Genomic DNA, 18933 nt, shown 5'->3' on the forward strand with positions numbered 1-18933 from the left:
CTTGAGAGGACACCTCATCAATGTCTATGATTATCTGAAGGGAGGGTGCTAAGGCAATGGAGCCAGGCTCTTCCTAGTGGTGCCAAAGAGTAGGATGAGAGGTAGTGGGCAGAAACTGATGCCCAGGAAGTTCCACCAAACATGATGGAGAACTTCTTTCTATATTGTGCAGGTGACCGTGCACCAGAACAGATTGCTTAGAGATTGGATATATTCAGTAACCACCTGGATACAATCCTGTACCATGTGCTCTAGGATGACCTTGCTCAAGCAGGAGGGTTGGACAAGATGACCCAATGTGGTCTGTCCCGACCTTACCCACTACGTGATTCTCTTTCCTAGGTGTTGAGTCCTCTGATCCGAATGAAACACTAAATTATTTGGAAAGCATCACCTTTAGTTAAAAACAAAGCCAAACCCACAAAAACCTGAGCACAGCTTAATTCAAAATTAAGGAGGAGAACAATGATGTCAAGTCAGACCAAGGTCTTTATAGCTGCATCCTGTTTTTTAAAAGTAGCAGTGTTATTACTGCAGTTGTATGCTTATAGTTGGGAAGAAACTGCTTCTGTTAGCAGGAATCTTTCTTTAATGAAGTCAGAAATATATTTTGGCAGATGCTCGGGTAAGTTTAGAAGAACCTGTTAGGCTTGAGGATGTTCTTCTCACTTGTCTTTCACTATATGATGATTTGCAGCTTAGCAAATTAGCTTGTTGACCCGGTGGTGGTTTCTTAATATCCCTTGATTTCTCTTTTAGGAACTTATCCGGTATTTTGTGGTACTTAGTGCTTATTCACTGAGATCAAAGCCGACAAGTTATTCTTAGGCTGGCTTGGCTGAGCAGGGATCTTCTTCTGAAGGTAAGGCAAAAAAAGAAAGCATATGACCAGTGGAAGGAAAGTCAGATTACATGGGAGAAATACAGAGCTTCAGCTTTTCATAATAGACAAGAAATTAATGTGGCCAGAGCTCAGTTAGACTTGAAGCTGGCCAGTACTGTGGGGACAGAAAAAGTGTTTTTAAAAATACGTTGATAATAAAAGGCAGTCCAGAAATAACGTGAGCCTGTTACATGATGAGGATGATCACCTCACAAATGGGGACATAGACAAGGCAGAGATGAGTTCTCTGCTTCTGTCTGCAACATTGATGCAGTTATCGATCACAGCCAGCATGGGTTCATGAGGAGAAGATCCTGCCTGAGAAACTTCATTCCCTTTTATGAGAAGGTGATGCACCTAATTGATCAAGAGAAACCAGCTGATGTGATCTTTTTAGATTTCAGTAAAGCTTTTGGTACTTTCTCTCCCAGTATCCTTCTGGAGAAAATGTCCAGCACACAGCTGGATAAGCACATTATGTAATGCGTGAGTAAGTGGCTCATGGTGTGGGCACAGAGGGTTACAATGAATAGGGTGACATCAAACTGGGGACCTGTCCCTAGGGGCGTCCACAGGGCTCCATCTTAGGCTTGGTGCTTTTCAGTATCTTCTTAATTGACTTGGATGCAGGCATTAAAGTAAGTTTGTTGACAATAATAAATTAAGTAGGGCTGTTGATTCCTGCAAGGGCAGAAAAGCCACCTGGGACAGAGCAACCCTGCATGTAACAAAAAACTGGAAAATGAGAAGCTGGAAAACAGCCCCACTGAAGTGGTCTGGTGAATCCTTGTCAATTGCAAGTTGAACAAGGTCAGCAGTGCCCTGGCAGCCAGGAGGGCCACCCATGTCCTATGGGGAATCAGGGACAGCATGGCCAGCTGGGCGAGGGAGGGAATTGTCCTGCTCTGCTCTGGGGCAGCCTCACCTCCAGCGCTGGGCACAGTTCTGGGTGCCAGTAAAAGAGAGACATTCTTCTATTTAAGAGCATCCAAAGGAGGGCAATGAAGATGGTGAAGGGCCTTTAGGGGAAGCAGTATGAGTGACGGGTCACTTTGCTTTGTCACTTGTGATGAAGGAACCTTTTGAGTTTTGGAAGACCAGAGAGTAGTTTCAGTGACAAGCAGAGATCTAGATCCACTTGATTGCGTGTAAGGGTCATGATCTTAGAGAGCTGAAAACAGAATTCTGGACAGTGGTCTTAAGTTATTGAACAAACTTCAGTAAAAACCTTTCTTTTCAACTTCCTTGGACTTACCTGTGTTCACATTGAATTCCATTTGCTATCCTGTTTCTCAGAAAAACCAATTGTTTAGTTCTTTTGAAGTGTACTGAGAAGGGAAGGTCTGGCAATATTTCAAACTTCTGTCTGCAAATACACATGTAATTCCTAAAAGTGCTAGATAGTTCTTTGTGATCTTCACTAATGTACACACACATCTTTGAATAGATCCAGGGTTTTTAGAGTAGTCAGGATCCACAATTTGAGAAACTATGTAGGAAAGCATATGAAGTTGACTTTTTAAGATTGCTGAAGTATTTTTTGGTATTGAAAGACTTCATCAGCTAAAAGAAGGTACAGTGTTAGTACAGACCTACTTTGTTATGTAGAGAGGCTAAAACCAAGCATATATATAAGGAATAATTCATGTGAGACAGGAAAGAAGAAAATTATCAGACCAGGAGGCAATGAGAAAGGCTGAGCTGATTAAGGTAGTATTTCTTCTGTCATCAACACATAGATATACAGGAATAAAAAGTACAAAGTAAACCATCATTAGACTCCATTTTTTGTACTTAAAATATGTGGTTGGTATATGAGGGCTCAGCAGGATGGTAATCATGTCTTTTGAACCTTGAGCTACAGAAAAACTCAGCATTTGAAATTGTCTTTATACCATTTTTTTAAACATCCATCATCAGCACAGAAATGAGTTTGCTGTTCTGAAAGGTGTAAAAATATCCGTGGCAGAGAGACCTTTTATGCTGCAGGAAGAATCAGTGTATAGAACAGCTCGAACAAAAGGTTAGTTAATTTCTATCTGTATTCCTATATAGAGAACTATGTGGGGGGTTTGATACTTTGAGAAACATTGATGGTGTTTAAGTAGGATATTCCTGCCAGTTTTATGACAGTACAACTAGCAACTTAAAATTTACATTTCTGTCAGAAAATGCATCTGTTTAAAAAATAAGAATATTATAATTGACAGTTGTAAAGATCTCTCTAAAAATAAATTTTCCTTGCAAGTTGTTTGCTACATTGTACAGTCAGTCAGTTCCTCTGGTTATTTATGGTGGTATGCCTTCTTTCCTGACAGCTCCTTAGTCAATGTGTCTAATTGTCTTTCATGTGCATCAGGTACCTATATCGCCATTCATTCATTAACAAACTCACCTTGCTTTACACTGTTTCCCCTCATTTTGTAATTCCTTTCATCTTTCCCTCCCCTGCCATATCCTTTAGAGTCCTTTTCCCTTTATTCTGTCAAATCTTATCACAAGAGCTTCAGTTTTTCACTGAAGGACCTATACAAGGCTGTAGTTGATTAAGAGATACCTATATCTTACACAAGGTCTTCAAGCTTCTTTTCACTTCTTCAACATTGCCTACTTCCCAAGTATTCAAAGAATGCCTCAGTGTATTGCTATGATATTGCTGGAATTACTGACATTTATTGAACTTGTCCTTCCATATCTGTTCATCTTCCTGGGCCTGAAACTCAAAACAGTGATGGGACACTGATGTTGACCAGTAAGATTCAGGGTATTGAACAGGAGTGTTCAGAGTACTATCCTACCTTGGGCTGTGGTTGAGGTCATGTAGTGGGTGGGCACAGTGTAGCTTTATGCATTCTTATGTTGCTCTGTAGGAATTTTGTACGGAAGCAGCCTGATACACTAAAAGGCAATACGGTATGAATAAAAACAGAGATTGACACAGGAGGTATATCTGTATCTGTAACTGCAACAACTGATCTTGTTGCTTTGGAGTCTTTCCTTCTTCTCTTATAAGTTAGTGAAAATATTTCCATTATTTTGAGTATGGTTTGAATCAGAGAGTTTCCAGCATTATTGGACTATTCAATCAGTTTAGTGCACAGAATGGGCATTGATCCAGTTGTTACAGCAGAATCTGTTTCTGGGGAAAATGTTGGTGAATATATGCTTACGTACTGAAACTGAAAAATGAAGTTCTCTTCTACTGTTTTATAGACATACTTTGTGCAGAATGTCATCTGATGAGAAGAAAAGCACAACTCCAGTTTTCCCAGATGACTGTGTTCAGGACAGTTCTGTTTCTTCAGATTCTCAGGTGGGACAGAGGCAATATAATTTGATTTACTGTCATGGCATTTTATTTGGTGAAGGATAACTATGAGGAAATCTAACTAAATGTGCATCTTTTTATATTTTACATATACAGGAAAATAATAAAAATATTAGTGAAATGAAACAAAGTAGACTGCAAAAAATACTGATACTAAAATATGTACAATTTTTTGCATTTCACAAGAAATTTATGTAAAAATTTTTACCTAAACTTTAGAGTTTGATCAGCTGCAAGTAAAATAGGTAGTTTTCTTACCTTTTTTTTCCCTAATGTTATTCTTTATTTGTGTTAAGTCCTATCAAGAAGCCAGAATTTGACACAGTAGGATAGAAACCCATGACTTTTGAGAGATGAAGAGTAACTACAATTTAGGCTTTCCCCATGATTCAGTTTTGTAAAAACTGAAATTTTTTTATGGATTTATTTCCATTGGAGTAGTATTATGGCCAAGTTAATTACAGGAAGGAAATTATTGCTTTTTGTTTTGGTTTTTTTTTTGTTTGTTTTTTGGGTTTTTTTTTAACTTTCTGCATCAAATACATTAGGACATTCTGCAACTGTAATACTGGGGGTTGCCTTTTCTGTGCTCATCATGCTTTCAAGAGGATGCAATGATACTGGATAAAGTATCATTTGTACCATTCTTTTGAAAGCAACAGGTTTCCATAATTTAATAACTGGTTATTCCTATTTGCATAGTAGATTGTGTGTTTTTTTCCTTTGGTAGGATACAGTCCAAACCAGGACAATTTTGGCAATAACACGTTTTGCATTGTTATTTACCTTGCCCTGTGGCAGTGCATTTCCACATTTGTGACATGGTGAAATGGGCATGTACAGCAGCAGCGCTGTTTAATTAAGGGATTTTCTTCTTCCTTTTTTCACTGTTTGGATTGACTTGTACCTTTTAAACAAGATTTTTAGGGGCAATTCATTTCTGCAGTTCATATACTTCTCTATTTGTGCTTTTATCTCATGGATAAGTTTTCATAATCTTTGTTTAGGAATAGTAATGCATCTGTGTTTCCAATGCTTTTTTGTAGTCAGCAAACAAAATAGAAGCATCATGCTACAAATTTTGAAGGACCAGAATTTTCTGTTATGACCTGGTGGATTGACAGAGGCTCTAGGGCCACCTTGTAGAGAATGATAAACTTATATTAATGAGTGACTGTTTTGTGAATGAGAATGTGTCTAGAGAAGAATAGTTCTAGTTGGAAGTGATCTATATCAATCGTTGGCCAAACCGCCTGACCATTTTGTGACTGAGCAAAAGTTAAACCATGTTATTAGAGGGCATTGTTCAAATGCCTCTTAAACAGTGACAGGCTTGTGACATCAGTCTCCCTGGGGAGGGAAGCCCATTCAAGTGTTTGATTGCCCTCTCAGTGAAGAAATGCTTCCTAATGTGAAATCTAGCCTCCTCTACACAATTTTGAACCATTCCCACTCATTCTATCACTGGGTCCCAGGGAGACGAGATGGACATCTCTTCTCACTTCGCCTGCTCAGGAACCTGTGCAGAGCAATGGGGCCCCTCAGTCTCCTTTTCTCCAAACTAGACAAGCCCAAAGCTACCCCTGGTAGGAGTTTGTTACTGTTGAAAAAGAACAGCACTGAGGTCACAGCTAATCAATATGCATGTTGACAGGTAAGTACTCTACTCCATTTAGATAATTTTGGAAGGTCTGTTCTGTTTTGTTCTTTTGGGCCTTTTTGATGTGTTGCTTTTAGATAGAGACCAGGTTATTACTTTTTCCTTACAAAGAGATCCACTGGCTTTTAGAGAATTTCCATTACTTATAATTGTTATGCAAGACTTTATCCATTCGATCTGTTCTTGTCATATTGTCTTGTAACCTTGACTACAATCCTTTGCAGTATCTGTTTAAAGTGGAACTACAATAATAAACCAAAGATATATTGTTAATTATGTTATGGTTTTATTTTAAATATACTTGTCAATATTGAATTCCAGTTGCAGCATACTTGTTATAGAGTATTTAAGATAGAGGTAATACATTTAATTACTCAGTGTTTCCATACATATTCCCACTGCTGTCTCCAGGATTTTTTTTTTTTTTGTCTTAAGTTTCTGATTACAACGGGGATACTGTGCTTTCTTTAATATTTGCCTTTAAACTTCATTTCAACAGTGTTATAATATTGTAATTTATAATAATTTATTTCCAGATTTGTCACTGGATGCTGTCTATTGATGCTTTGTTGGCACGTAAACATTCATATTCCTGTACAGATTGGATTATTCTCTGAGCTTTAATAAAAGAGTTAGAACTTGAAAGAAATTTCCTGACGTAGCTTGATACGCGAATTTTTAATGCTAGGCATTTCTATAGTAGGACAGATTGTGTGATAATGAATAAATTGGGTGACTCAACATGAGACACCCACTTGCATCTGACATTTAACCTGCTAGGTCCTTTGAATTGGCTAAGATTATCATGGAGGCAGCTGGATCAGCTTTGTCTGAGAGCTAACTTTTTTGTTGGGAAGAATTTAAGTTGCTATTTGGTTACATGATCTCTTAGAAGAAGATAGAGATGTAATCTAACATCTTCTGCAGAATCATTTAATTTTTATTAGTTAAGGCTAATATTGGCTTTTTTACTGAGCTGAGATTTTGCTGCAGGGAGTTTTGTGTGGTTCCATGTAGTTCCTGATTGAGTAACAGATCTAAAGAGATCTGTTTTCTTCCTTTGATATCTTATAAAATTTAAACTATATACATTTAGAAAGATATGGCTGTGGAAAAAAATGATAACTTGTTGATTTGCAGCTAACTATACCTTTTACAAGGACTATGACACACTTGCATGTCCAAAAGATAGATCACGTATTTCTAATTCCATAGCTTCATATACATTTATTTAGGCTTTTACTTTGAACATGATAGATTAGAAGATGGGAGATAGACATTTAAATGGAAACTAGAATTCAGATTAAATGTACCATATTTAGCTTCTTAAATTCTCTAATTAGTTGAAGCACACAAATATACTAGTTACACTGAGAGTTTTCAGTTGTTAGATACAAAAACATATTGCATGTAATTGGTACCTTTCATTGATTGTTTTCACCCTAACTTCCCCCAGGTTTAAGAGGAAATTAATTTTTGAATTCACACTTGGCTTCTGAGGTTTGACTTCATTAGGATACTGAACAGAACTAATATGGTAGTACTAAGTGAAGAAAAAATAACTGCTAATGACCTGGTTTTGTATTTTCCAATGGGCTTTGTTTTCCCAGTCTTTAATTAGTAGATTTTATTTGTTTTAGTAAGTAACTGGTACTTGTTTAATTACTAGATTGTATGTTTAAGCTATAATACAGATTGTTTACGGTTTCATAATGAACACTAAATGCCCTCATCTTGAAAATCTGTTTCAAAAAGGAGGTGTCAAAGGAGGTTAGGAGGTTTCGAAAAATATTAATTGGCTTACTTTGGTGTGATACTAGTTAGATAGGTTTATAGCTTCTTAATAGGAAAGCTTCTTTCTAAGTTATATATACACATTCTGTATACTTGTAGAATTTTAAAAATAAATAATATAAGGTGAGGATAATTATATCCACTCTAAACAAAATTGTGTATAATCAAATCTCTTTTGATGATTGGCTTTACAACTTCCACCAAAGAAATTGTAATGTTACAGTGTGAAGTGTGACTGTGTTCAGTAGCATCTTTGTCATGGCTATAAAAATACATGTTTTTCTTTGAAGTACTACTAGTAGTGATTAAAAAGAATAAGGGCTGATTAATAACTTACATGATCTGGGACTGCAAATTTTTTCCAGCTCTTGTTTTAGATGCCTATTATAGTATCCAATGCTGAATCTTGCAGAGTCTTTCTGTGTGACTATTACAGTGCATACATGTAGTTGTAACCAGAAGGAATATGGATATTAAACAAGAGAAAGTTAAATTATTATAGTCATTGTAGGAAAACAACTCACTTTTGCAACTTTAGGGGAAATACTCTAATAATAAAAATAAACCTCTCAAAATTATAGAAAATAATTTGCATTTCTTTTTACATATGCCTAATTTTTATAAATGTAATTGTAGTTTATAATTCTTTGTCACCACTTTGCAACAGGATGAATATAAAGAGCTGTTTCATTTTACTGTAACGGCTCCGAAGTTTGAACAGTGTGTCTCAAAGTTGCCAGACCCTGCCTCAGAACAGAGACCACCTGACAGAGTTTCCAGGTTAACAGACGAATCCAGTCATCGTAGTAATCCAGGTAGTATGCCCGAGGCTATGTGTTGAGCTTACAAGAACCATGATACAACTTTGATGACTTATATTTTTTAATAGCTTTAGTTTGAAAAATACATGTACCTCATTTGTAGTACATTTGCATTTTGCACAAGAGGTGTAGGAAGATACCCTGAAGGGTTCATCACTTTCAGATGACAGTGTTGATGTGCTGACAGTTCATTGTGTTTTGTGATGCAGATGTTTCAAGATGGTTGATGTAATAACAGAAAAAGGGGATACCCTTACTTACAGTATGCTTCATTGAATTTAAAGGGTCACAGCTGGTTTTGCTCCAGCTGGTAGGGCTGTGATAGAGAAATGCATATAGAAACAATGATTCAGTGGAAGGGAGAATTACCTTAAAAGGGCTTTGTGTAATGACTAATCATGTCACTACATGAATGTCATTCTTACTTTTTAAGTTCAATCCTGTTATTCTGATTTTATTTTTTTGCTTGGTATTTTATTTATCCGTGTTACTAATGCATCACAAGACACTAAACTTAGCGTCTTGTGATGCATTAGTAACAAGGATATTTTTGATTGTTTTGTTTGCTTCTGTCACTAGTGTCTAGATTGAGAACTTTGCTGTTAATTTTGGTTCCGAAGAAATAGTAAACACATAGACCTGCATTATTTATTTTCTGGGAAGCTAAGCAGAATCAGGAAAAACTAACTTTAAACTAACTTCTATTTTTTATCATTCTATTTAATTAAAAAATATTTCGCTATCTTTCTGTGTTCACTTTTATAACCTTTGTGGATGGCTTTATGTCTACTGTTTTGAGGAACAAGTGACATATTTATACCCTCCAACTTGAAAGTTTGGTCGATAGTATTTAAGTTTTTAAATTCTAAAGAGACTGCTAGACAATCTGTGTGGAAGGATTAAGGCTGCAGAAGATAGCAAGTGGTAGGTGAGACAGCTGCATAATGACCTTTAGCCCTTCTGTCCATCATATTTTGCCTACCTGCTGCCCTTGCCTTGACCTCATGGCACCACTCCTAGGATACACCAGGCCTAGCAAGAGCCGTGTGTGAGCCAAAATCTGAGTGGGACTTAGTGAAGCAGTTACAGCACAAGCAGAATGAGTGCAGTGCAGCTGTGACTCCTGCTGCCAGTCTCTGTGTATATGAACTATCATGGCACAAGCTCTCCCCAGTTGCTGTGACAGTTCATGTAGGTTAAAGCCAGCTCAAGTCCGTGGCTATGTTGAAAGGTCATTTTGCTGGTTGCTTCATTTTGGTACTGTTTTCACTGGCTTAAGCCATGCTTGTCTGAGTAGCCCAGAAATGCATTCAGAGTTCTCAGTTAACTAAGGCCACTTACACAACCAGTTGGTCCACTCAACTGGTGCAGTGTTTTATGAAAAATAAAGGCCGCCCAGAGCCCCTTCCTGTGTTGAGATAACTTCAGCTTCCTTTAAAACAGCTGTGGCCACTCCCTGTATTCTTCCCAGAGCTCCATGAGCAGAGTGTTTATCTCCTCTTCTTCAATGTTATCTCCTCTTCTTCGAAGTTCTTCCATTGCTGATCAGTCATAAGTCACAGATTGTCAGGATTCAAGTACAATTGCAAAGCTCTTGATTTGTGGAGCAGTTAATGTCAGCTGCTGGAACTGTTTCTCAGCCTGAGTTGGTGTTCTAAAAGAGTAGAAAATTTCAAACCCAGGTATGTGGAACTATACTATGGAGCAAACTTTAATTTGGATATTGTCCTCAGTGCTCTCTGCTTAGAGTTTTGTCTCCCAGTTTGAGTGGAATATTGTTTTGTAAGGGATTTTTTGTGATGTGTAAGAAAGAATATCAGAATTAAAGCACTAGACTCTTGCACTTTTTTAGTACATGATTGTATACTCTATTTTCTATCATATTTGTCTAAAGAAAAAATTGTAGCCAGACACCCAGTCTATCTCTGTTACTCTTTCAGATAGGTTATGCTTGTACTTTTTAAATGTTTTTCTGGGCTGTATTGGGTTTTCATGGCCAGGCTTTAGTAGTGGGGGTGCTACAGGGGTGGCTTCTGTGAGAAGCTGCCAAAAGTTTCCTCCATGTATGACATAACAAGTCCCTGGCAGCTCCAAAGGATGGGAGTGCAGCTGGCTAAGGCTGAGGCAGTTTGAAATGGTGGTAATACCTCTGTGATAAGAGATTTGAGAAGAAAAAGGAAGCTTTGCCTAGTTGTCATTGCAACCACAGAAAAATGGAGTGAGAATATGTGAGAGGAACAGTTCTGTGCATATGAAGGTCACTGGAGAAGCAGGGACAAGGGTTGCTCCAGGCACTGGAGCTCAGATGCCCCTGCAGGCCATGGAGGTCAGGGGGATGCAGGGATCCACCTGCAACCCATGGAGGAGACAGACCCATGCTGGAGCACGTGGATGTCTGAGAGGAGCCTGTGACCTCATGGGAAGCTCACACCAGAGCGGGGACCTGCAGACCTGTGAAGAGAGGAGCCCATGCTGCAGCAGCTTTCCTGGTAGGACTTGTGACACCATGGGAGACCCACACTGCAGCAGCCTGTCTTTGGAGGACTGCACCCCATGGAAGAGTCACCCACACTGCAGCAGTTCACAGAGAGCACTGCCTATGACATGGACTCATGTTGGAGAAGTTCATGGAGAACTGTCTCCCATGGGAGGGATCCCGTATGTTGGAGCAGGGGAAACATTCCTCTCCATGAGCAGGAACAAGGTGTGAGGAGCTGAGCATAAACTCCATTCCCTGTCTGTGTGCCACTGGGGGAGCAGGTAGAGCTGAGGAGAGACAGATGTGGGAAAGGTGTTTATAAGATCTTCTTTTACTTCTCATCCTGCTCCCATTTTTTTAGTAATAAATTCAATTCATATCTCTAATTAGAGCCTGCTTAGCCCATGATGGTATTTCATTAGTGATCTCTGTGGTCCTTATCTCAACCCATGAATCCTTCATTATATTTTCTCTTCCCTGTCCAGCTGCAGAGGTGAGTGAAAGAGCAGCTTTGGTGGCTGCAATTTGGCATCCAGCCAATGTCAAACCACTTCATGGGGCTAAACATATAGCCTGTCAGGTCTTTGATGCTTTTTATGGCCATAGAAGTGAGAGAACAAAATTCCATTCCCTTGGTTGCTTCTTTTGAAATATTTGAACAGTGTTACCTTTTTAATGTGCCTGGTGTTACCAAATTAGAATAGTCATTTGCAAGCTCTTGTTAATTCTCATGAAACAGGGGAAAAAAGAAATAGTCTTATACTTGATGGTGATCAAAATTTTGCATTGTAGTTCTCATTAAAAGAGTTGTATTGCTCTTTACAAGGAACCACTAAGATATTTATTGTCTTTGCCAAAGGCAGCACCCTGCAAAATACAATTCATCTGTTCTTTTCAAAATGGAAGAAAAAATTATTAAAGACAATAAAGAAGGTGCTTCTGAACTTCCCAGAGAACATAAGAGTCAAGAAGAATATTTACACACTCATCCTGCTTGTCTCAATTACATGCTATAAATAAGTTTCCTTTGCTTTGCTACTTTAGCAAAATATCTGTTTGCTATTGAAAATATCACTATGTCTTCTCAGTCTGGGAGAGAGATGGGTCACACCTCCTAGAGATACAGCTGGAAACAATCTAGCTGTACTAAAGATTTTTTCAACTTTTAGTAAAAGATCGGATCAAAATCTTGAACCCTGCTATATAATCGCTAATATTGATTGGTGGTGATTATGTATTGAAGTAGGGTTGGCCACAATGTTAATGCCCTCAGAATACCTTCTTTCTTTATGATGGTAATAATATGACTTTGAATGAACAGTGAGCAAACGGTTCAAGTTTCATACTATACCTCTAATGTTTAAATTCAAGCTTAATACTCTGCCTCTAATGCTGATCAGGTGGAATTGTTTATCAAGTTTTTTTTCTGAAGGACACTTAATTTTTTTGTTAAACTCCATTCTTTTGGCACTGCTTGCTTGTTCATGCTAAAAATCAAGCTTTTTGTCATTTGCCTCTAAAGCTGCTACTGTGTTAAACTAACAAAATCATAAATTATTGTTTTAGTGTTCTATAACTGTAAAACAGAATGAATTAATGTGCTGAGCATGGAGTTAAAATCTGAAAGTTTGCTGTTCTGCAGAACTTCTCAAGTTTATGATGTATTTTCCCCTTCTCCATGTGATAGTACTGGGACCAACAGAGTTTTTAATGCCATGTAATGCCTTCTGAAATGAAGTTTTGATTATGAAGTATTCTTTGGTCTGGATGCTACCATTATGATGGATTAGTCATAGTCTCTACTTGTTGCAGAAAATTTAAGTGTACATGGTATCTTCCCTAACAGCTTTCAGTGAAATAAGAAAAGTATTTGGAGTGAACATTCTGTATTATTCAATTCAGTTCAGTGTCCAAATGTTTTTAAACTTTGAAACATAAAACTTGATTTCCTGTTCTTGTTATCAGTTTAGTTGATTAAATTTGAAAATTACTAAGACTGGAGCAGTAAAATATTTGTTGCAGAGATGTGCAATGATGACTCATACCCAAAGACTGGAAAAAAATGCTTCTCTTCAAGCCTACCAGTCCTCAGTATATATCCATTAAACTTCTTAGAACATTTTAACAAACTGCTGTGCTCAGCTTGGGCCACTAATAGCATGCCATGTGTGAGAATAATGTCAGAGCTTATTTACTTAATAAAAGCAGAAAAAGTCAGATACGAGAACAACAGAGAAAAGCTCAACAGTAGTAACAGACATCTGAGTAAACAACTAATTTCATTACCTCCATCAGAGATTTGTTGCAGTAAATGCATGTGGAGGTTATTTAATATAATGCATTTCTATACTTACCATATCCAAATGGTTCCAGTATCCTTGATAACTTAGTGCACTGTAACTGAATGACATCATATAATTCATATGGAAGGAATAGACGTGACAGAAGGAGAGCATTAGAAATAAGAAATTAATGTGTGTACAGCTAGAAAATTATGGCAATGCTGGAAGGCCAAGATGAATTTCATAAGATGATGTTATAAACATGTAACATATACACTTGGTGGATTCAATTAAGGTATTATACATCCTATGGTAAATGAGAGAAATGAAAGCTGTGTTAGGATAAGCTGTTCATAGGGAAAATTAAGAGGAAGGGAGCAATGAACTAGTAATACTGTGATTCTCAGATTATGGCAGTTGAGTTGTCAGTCTGTTTTAATATCCTGTTTTGATTGGTTACATTTTGTTCTGTTGGGTTTTGGGTGTGGGGGTTTTTTGTTGGGTTTTTTTTGGTTTGTTTTTTTGTTGGTTTTTTTTTGGTTTTTTGGGTTTTTTTGGAAGGTATTTTGCAAACTGTGCTGTGTAGGATATCTTTGTAATCTAACCAAGTAGTAGAAGTATGAAAATAAAAACAAAGCTTTATGCATTTCACGTCACAGTTAAAGGAAGGAGTGACATGCAGGAGTGGAGAAAAGTGGTGAAGGACAGAACTGTGAATTTTTGGCCATGGTAAGAGTGCCAGATAATTTTATTGTCAGACACCAGCCAGATTCTTCATCACAGAAATTAGGTGTATTTCACGTAATCTGGATCATCTGTCAGGCATGTCACATATAGAGTTTTAGAAGCAACAGGTATTCAGATTCTGCCACTACTTTAGCAACACTTCTGTCATTTTCAAGAGAAATAATTACTAAAATCTGATTTTAATCTACTCTGTGATGGGGAATAATCTGTTTATGGTCTTTTGCTTCTGTAATAGGGCAGGACATTTAGTCTATAGAAATGGTGTATTAGATGGCACTCCTGTAGCTCAAGCTGGTGTTAATTTTATGATGTGTGGTTGTATATTACCTTGAGAGAAATACTAAAAAGCAGTTGTAACTGCTTCTGCATCATGGTTCTTCCTTATTTCCCTTTTGTTTCAGAGACTGATGTAGTAGTTTTGTGGTAGAGAGTATTAGCCAGACAGCTCTTCTCATTTCCTTAGGAAAGGAGACCTATCAACCATCAAGCTCTGCTATAAATAATCAGAAACACACTTTTCTAGTGTCCACTGAAGATACTTCTTTGTGGCAGATAAGCTTATCTCTTCTAGGTTGAATCAAAAAAAATAGTTCTCATCAGACAATATTTGTTTTCAAAAGTGAAGATTAAAACGTTGGAGATTTTCTCTGCTTATAAAAAAAAGTATTTTTTGAAGTTGTTGTGTTTGTTGTTATTAACAGGAAACTGCTAATACATCTTCTTTCTAATTTTCTTTTATTCCATTGTCAACTGAAATAACAAATTTTCTGTGAGGAATAACCATATACAAAGCAATATTTTACCACACAATTTTAGTTAAAATTAACTTTTTCTCATCTCAAATGCATGCAAACTAGCATTTGGGCAGGGATTAACTTTTATTGGAGTGGTACCTAGCCACAACTCCTGAAAGTGAGGATTCATTATATAAGTCATTATATAAATTCATGGTAGATGCATCCTTTCTCAAATTGCTTGAATGCTAAATAGATGGACAAATTAAGGCTTTAAGAAAAATGGATGCAGGTACATATTAACATTTAAATATATCCATAGGCTAATTTGTGAATTCGTAAAGGAACACCACAGACCTCAGGTGTTTACAGGCTTATTGAGAAAAAAGGCAGCACTTTGTAGATTGTTGATCTGAGGTGTTAATTGTCAAGAAGCCTTTACTTAGAGATGTTATTTTTAGTAATTTTAGTATTTTTAGTATTTTTTATTTTAGTTTTAGGCTGTATTTTTAGTGCTTGCTGTGATCATTCTCTTTAAAATTAACTTATATTAAGATACTGTATTTTAAGGGAGCACTACTTCTGAATTTACTAATGTTATAATAGGATTGTCAGTTTAAATATATGTGTCCAGGAATCATGTATTAGAATTGGATTGGTTTTTCTTATTTGGGAAAAGGAAGTTTCTGATGTCATAAATATTTTATTTCCTTTTTACTAATGCTTGTCTTGTAACTTCCATCCCGATTGTGGACCAGTCAGCTTTTCCAGAGTGTTGGTTCTTATTCTCTTGTTTCATTTTCAGTCTCAACATCAGTGAAGCAGGCTGGTATGGAACAACCTGCTCTTCCAGAAACAATTTCTTCCACACATGATCCAAGAGAAGTCAGCAAAACCACAGTGACTGAATTAACTTCACCAGGTGGAGAAGTCACTCAAATAGAAAATATAGTTGATCTCTGCAGTGGAAGTTTTAAGGTATTTACATTTTATGGAATCCTTAAAAATCATTCACAGATATCATTGTATTGTAGAGTTAGTGCAGGAGAAGTTGCAGTGTTTTTGCTGTGAGAATGGTATTTTTTGGTTTTGTTGCACATTGCACATAAGCATATGTAGCACAGAATATCTTTTTTCAAATGTTTTGGAATAACTGTCTCCATTAAGGATGTTCAGATATCATGATTCAATAGTTCATTGTGTCTGGTAATACAGCTGTACACAGCCTATGTAATGAAGGTATCACTGCAAATACTTGTGTCTCCTTAATTGCTAAGGGTTTTAAGATTAAAATAATTGAGGAGGGAATAGTTTAAATTCACTGCATTCTTGTCATCCTTTTAACTTTTCAGACAAATATTCTGACTGAACTGAAAAATTGGGAACTTAATTTGATTCAACATCACAAGCTTCAAATGAGACAAGAGAAAGCGAAACATGCCACACAAGTGAAGCAACTGCAGAATGAGATGGAAAACCTGAAAGAGTTACTTCATACTTATGAAATCTCTATTAGCAGGAAAGATGAGGTAGTAACTCAATTTCATATTTTAACAGTCTATCTGTTCCAAAATGTCTACACTAATTTTTTTGGTCCATCTCTTTGAACGAGATTTTTTTTTTTTTGAAGCAAGTAATATAGAGAAGTAAAGAATGCATTCACATTGTATAGTAGAAAAATAATCATGGTTGCTAATAGAGTTGTCTCTACTAACAATGAAAACACATAATATGTGCATATTTTGCATTGTTTACTTCTTAAATCTAGAGTCTACTCTTGTTTCTCATTTATTTCATGAAGATCACACAGACTTAGGTGAGTCTCTTAGCTCTTACACTTCAAAAGCCTCTAAATTTTCAATTATTAGATTGGTTTTTCTCAATTTTAAGTGGGCAGCAGTCTTGTAAATGTTGAGGAGCCTCTATTTTAAGATTCTTAGGAATTCTACATTTGTACATATTCTTAAGATTGGACATTTGCAGTCTCTGGTTTACACTTTCCTGCTGGCAATTGTGCAACCTGAAAATTAACTGAAACTGTGAAAGTGGATATAAAATCTTGGCAGTTTTGCAATCACACAACATAACTGGGTTTTCTTACTGCTACCCTGAACATATCACCTAGTACTTAAGAGCACTTTGTTTGGGTTTGGGTTTCTAATTCCTATGTACATTTTCAAAAAACATACATAACAGGAGTTAAAATGTGAGTGAAGATAGTGTTCTCTGTTCATTTGGAAAACAGACTAATCTTACAGACTAAGCAAATGTAGGTGTTGTAACATTACAATAACTGGATTAGTCTTGTACCATATATAACTAGTACCTTGTCCTTGTATTGTGCCATGTAACTAGTACCTTTTTTCAACCCATACCTTTCAAACATCTAATTCTGTTGGATATCATTCCATGTCAGTCATATTTAATGTGCCATAATTCTCAATGATACCTTGAAAGTTCTATTTCTTTTTCTGCTGCCAAAGAAATTATTTGTTAAGCTGATTTTATAGTTTTATTTTTCAGGGGAAAAAAAAACAACATTTGAATAGAAAATTACTATTGTTATCACCTGAATGGAAGGTGGCAGTGCTTCCATGCTTCTGCATAGCATTCCATAATTATGAAATCTGCGGTATCCTGATAAGGACATAGACAAAGGTCCATCAGCCTCACAAATATTACAAGTTTTAGATTCTTATTTCACATTGAAAATCTTAAACGCTTTTTATTTGCAAAAATATGCTAATTAACAAAAATAGACTTAGGCTAAGAGTTCTAGTGTGTAGCAGTATGTATGCAGCATTGAAAATTGATTTTTATGATACTTTTTCAATAAAAGTAATTAATCTATCAATTTAATTTGTTTTCTATTTTAATTTTAGGTATCATTCATTTCATTGATGTATGTTCAATAATTATTACTTGTAACAAATGCAATATGATAACATATGGTAGCATGTATTGTCATAAAGTGTTGTTCTCAAAAATACTTATGTAGTAGTTAAAATAACTTTGCATTGTTCCCCAAAGTCCCAAGACAGGTCACTGTTGACCATTGGAGTTGCTCATATATGGCTGATGGCAGAATCTGGCTTAAGAAGTTGAGAGCAGTATTCAGATTTGGTCTACCAAATTTGCGTCATCCCTGGCTTACTTTTCAGTTGGGGAAACTCAGCTGTTTATGTGTACTCATTAAATTTTAGAGATTGCTGGTAAAAGTCTCCAGTTGCAGTCTCTATGCAGTATGACATCTTGCCTCTCTAATGTTTTAATTGCTATGAGCTTATATAGTATATTTCATGAAAATTTCTAAAGAGAGTAGCAATTTTTAATACAATTTTTCTGGTTTATAGCAACAAATTACCTTGTTTATTCTGTTCTGACAAGTGAAACATTTTAATACAAATGTTTCTGATTTTTTAAAATTCTCTTCGAAATAAGAGGTTCTTCTAAGGTTATGCTACAGTAACATTTAATTATGAGAAAGTAGCTCAGAAATCACCAAATGGGGGGAGAAATAACAATTCAGTTGATCTTCTCCTAAAACTACACAGTGGATGTGCCACAATCTGAGTATCAAAGCCACAGGAATTTTACTTCTCATTTAAACTCTGATTATTGTTTCTTACTTGATTAGAGTAAGGGGAAGTTTCAGTAGAAAGCATCTGTTAAAAGCAAGTGCTTTAAGTGAAAAATAACTTAGAGACATAAAGTACATTCTCTTTGATCTTACAGTGATCATAGATATTGAAATAGAATTAATTAATATTTTTGCAGGTAATTATCAACTTGACCCGAGCATTAGGAAAGCAGAAGGAGAGAGCAGTGTTGTTGAGAGCGTTTACACAGTGGCGGATTCAGCATGTTAAAGCCAAACAAGAGGTATGTGCACAAAATCAAAATGCAGTGAAAATTAAACCTCTGAACCCGAAGGAGTCAGAGCTGCTGCAGTTCGTGTTACAGTTTGAAGAAATCATGGTGTTTCTATTTTGATGTGTTTGAAAATATCAGATAACTGTTTGAAAAGATCAGTTCTAAAAGGAATGTTGCTGTCAGAATTCTCTCTGGAATGGGAAAAAAAAACTGTTGTCTGCTGACTATTTTGAAATAGAGTGGAATAGTACAGTTGTTTTAAAGTAGTTTTTGAACAATCCTGAAGTCTAAATTTATTCAAAATGTAAGTGTTTTACAGTTACTATCTGCAA

The 18933-nt window shown here is 36.3% G+C and overlaps 1 protein-coding gene across 7 annotated transcripts in view; it reads left to right on the plus strand.

The window, feature by feature from the left end:
* The window catches only part of POC5 (POC5 centriolar protein), a 29026-nt gene that overhangs the window by 1771 nt on the left and 8322 nt on the right, over positions 1-18933 (plus strand). For 3 of the 7 annotated variants that reach the window (XM_072922217.1, XM_072922216.1, XM_072922220.1), the window contains exons 2-6: positions 4097-4196; positions 8333-8480; positions 15534-15706; positions 16081-16257; positions 18506-18610. In XM_072922217.1, the coding sequence (XP_072778318.1) occupies positions 4097-4196; positions 8333-8480; positions 15534-15706; positions 16081-16257; positions 18506-18610 (703 nt within the window). Of the gene's footprint in view, positions 1-759; positions 863-2803; positions 2907-4096; positions 4197-8332; positions 8481-15533; positions 15707-16080; positions 16258-18505; positions 18611-18933 lie in introns of all 7 variants that reach the window. The other 4 variants (XM_030257373.4, XM_030257372.4, XM_072922218.1 and 1 more) reach the window with 2 other exon arrangements.

The sequence above is a fragment of the Taeniopygia guttata genome, chromosome Z (genome assembly GCF_048771995.1).
Source record: "Taeniopygia guttata chromosome Z, bTaeGut7.mat, whole genome shotgun sequence".
NCBI lineage: Eukaryota > Metazoa > Chordata > Aves > Passeriformes > Estrildidae > Taeniopygia > Taeniopygia guttata.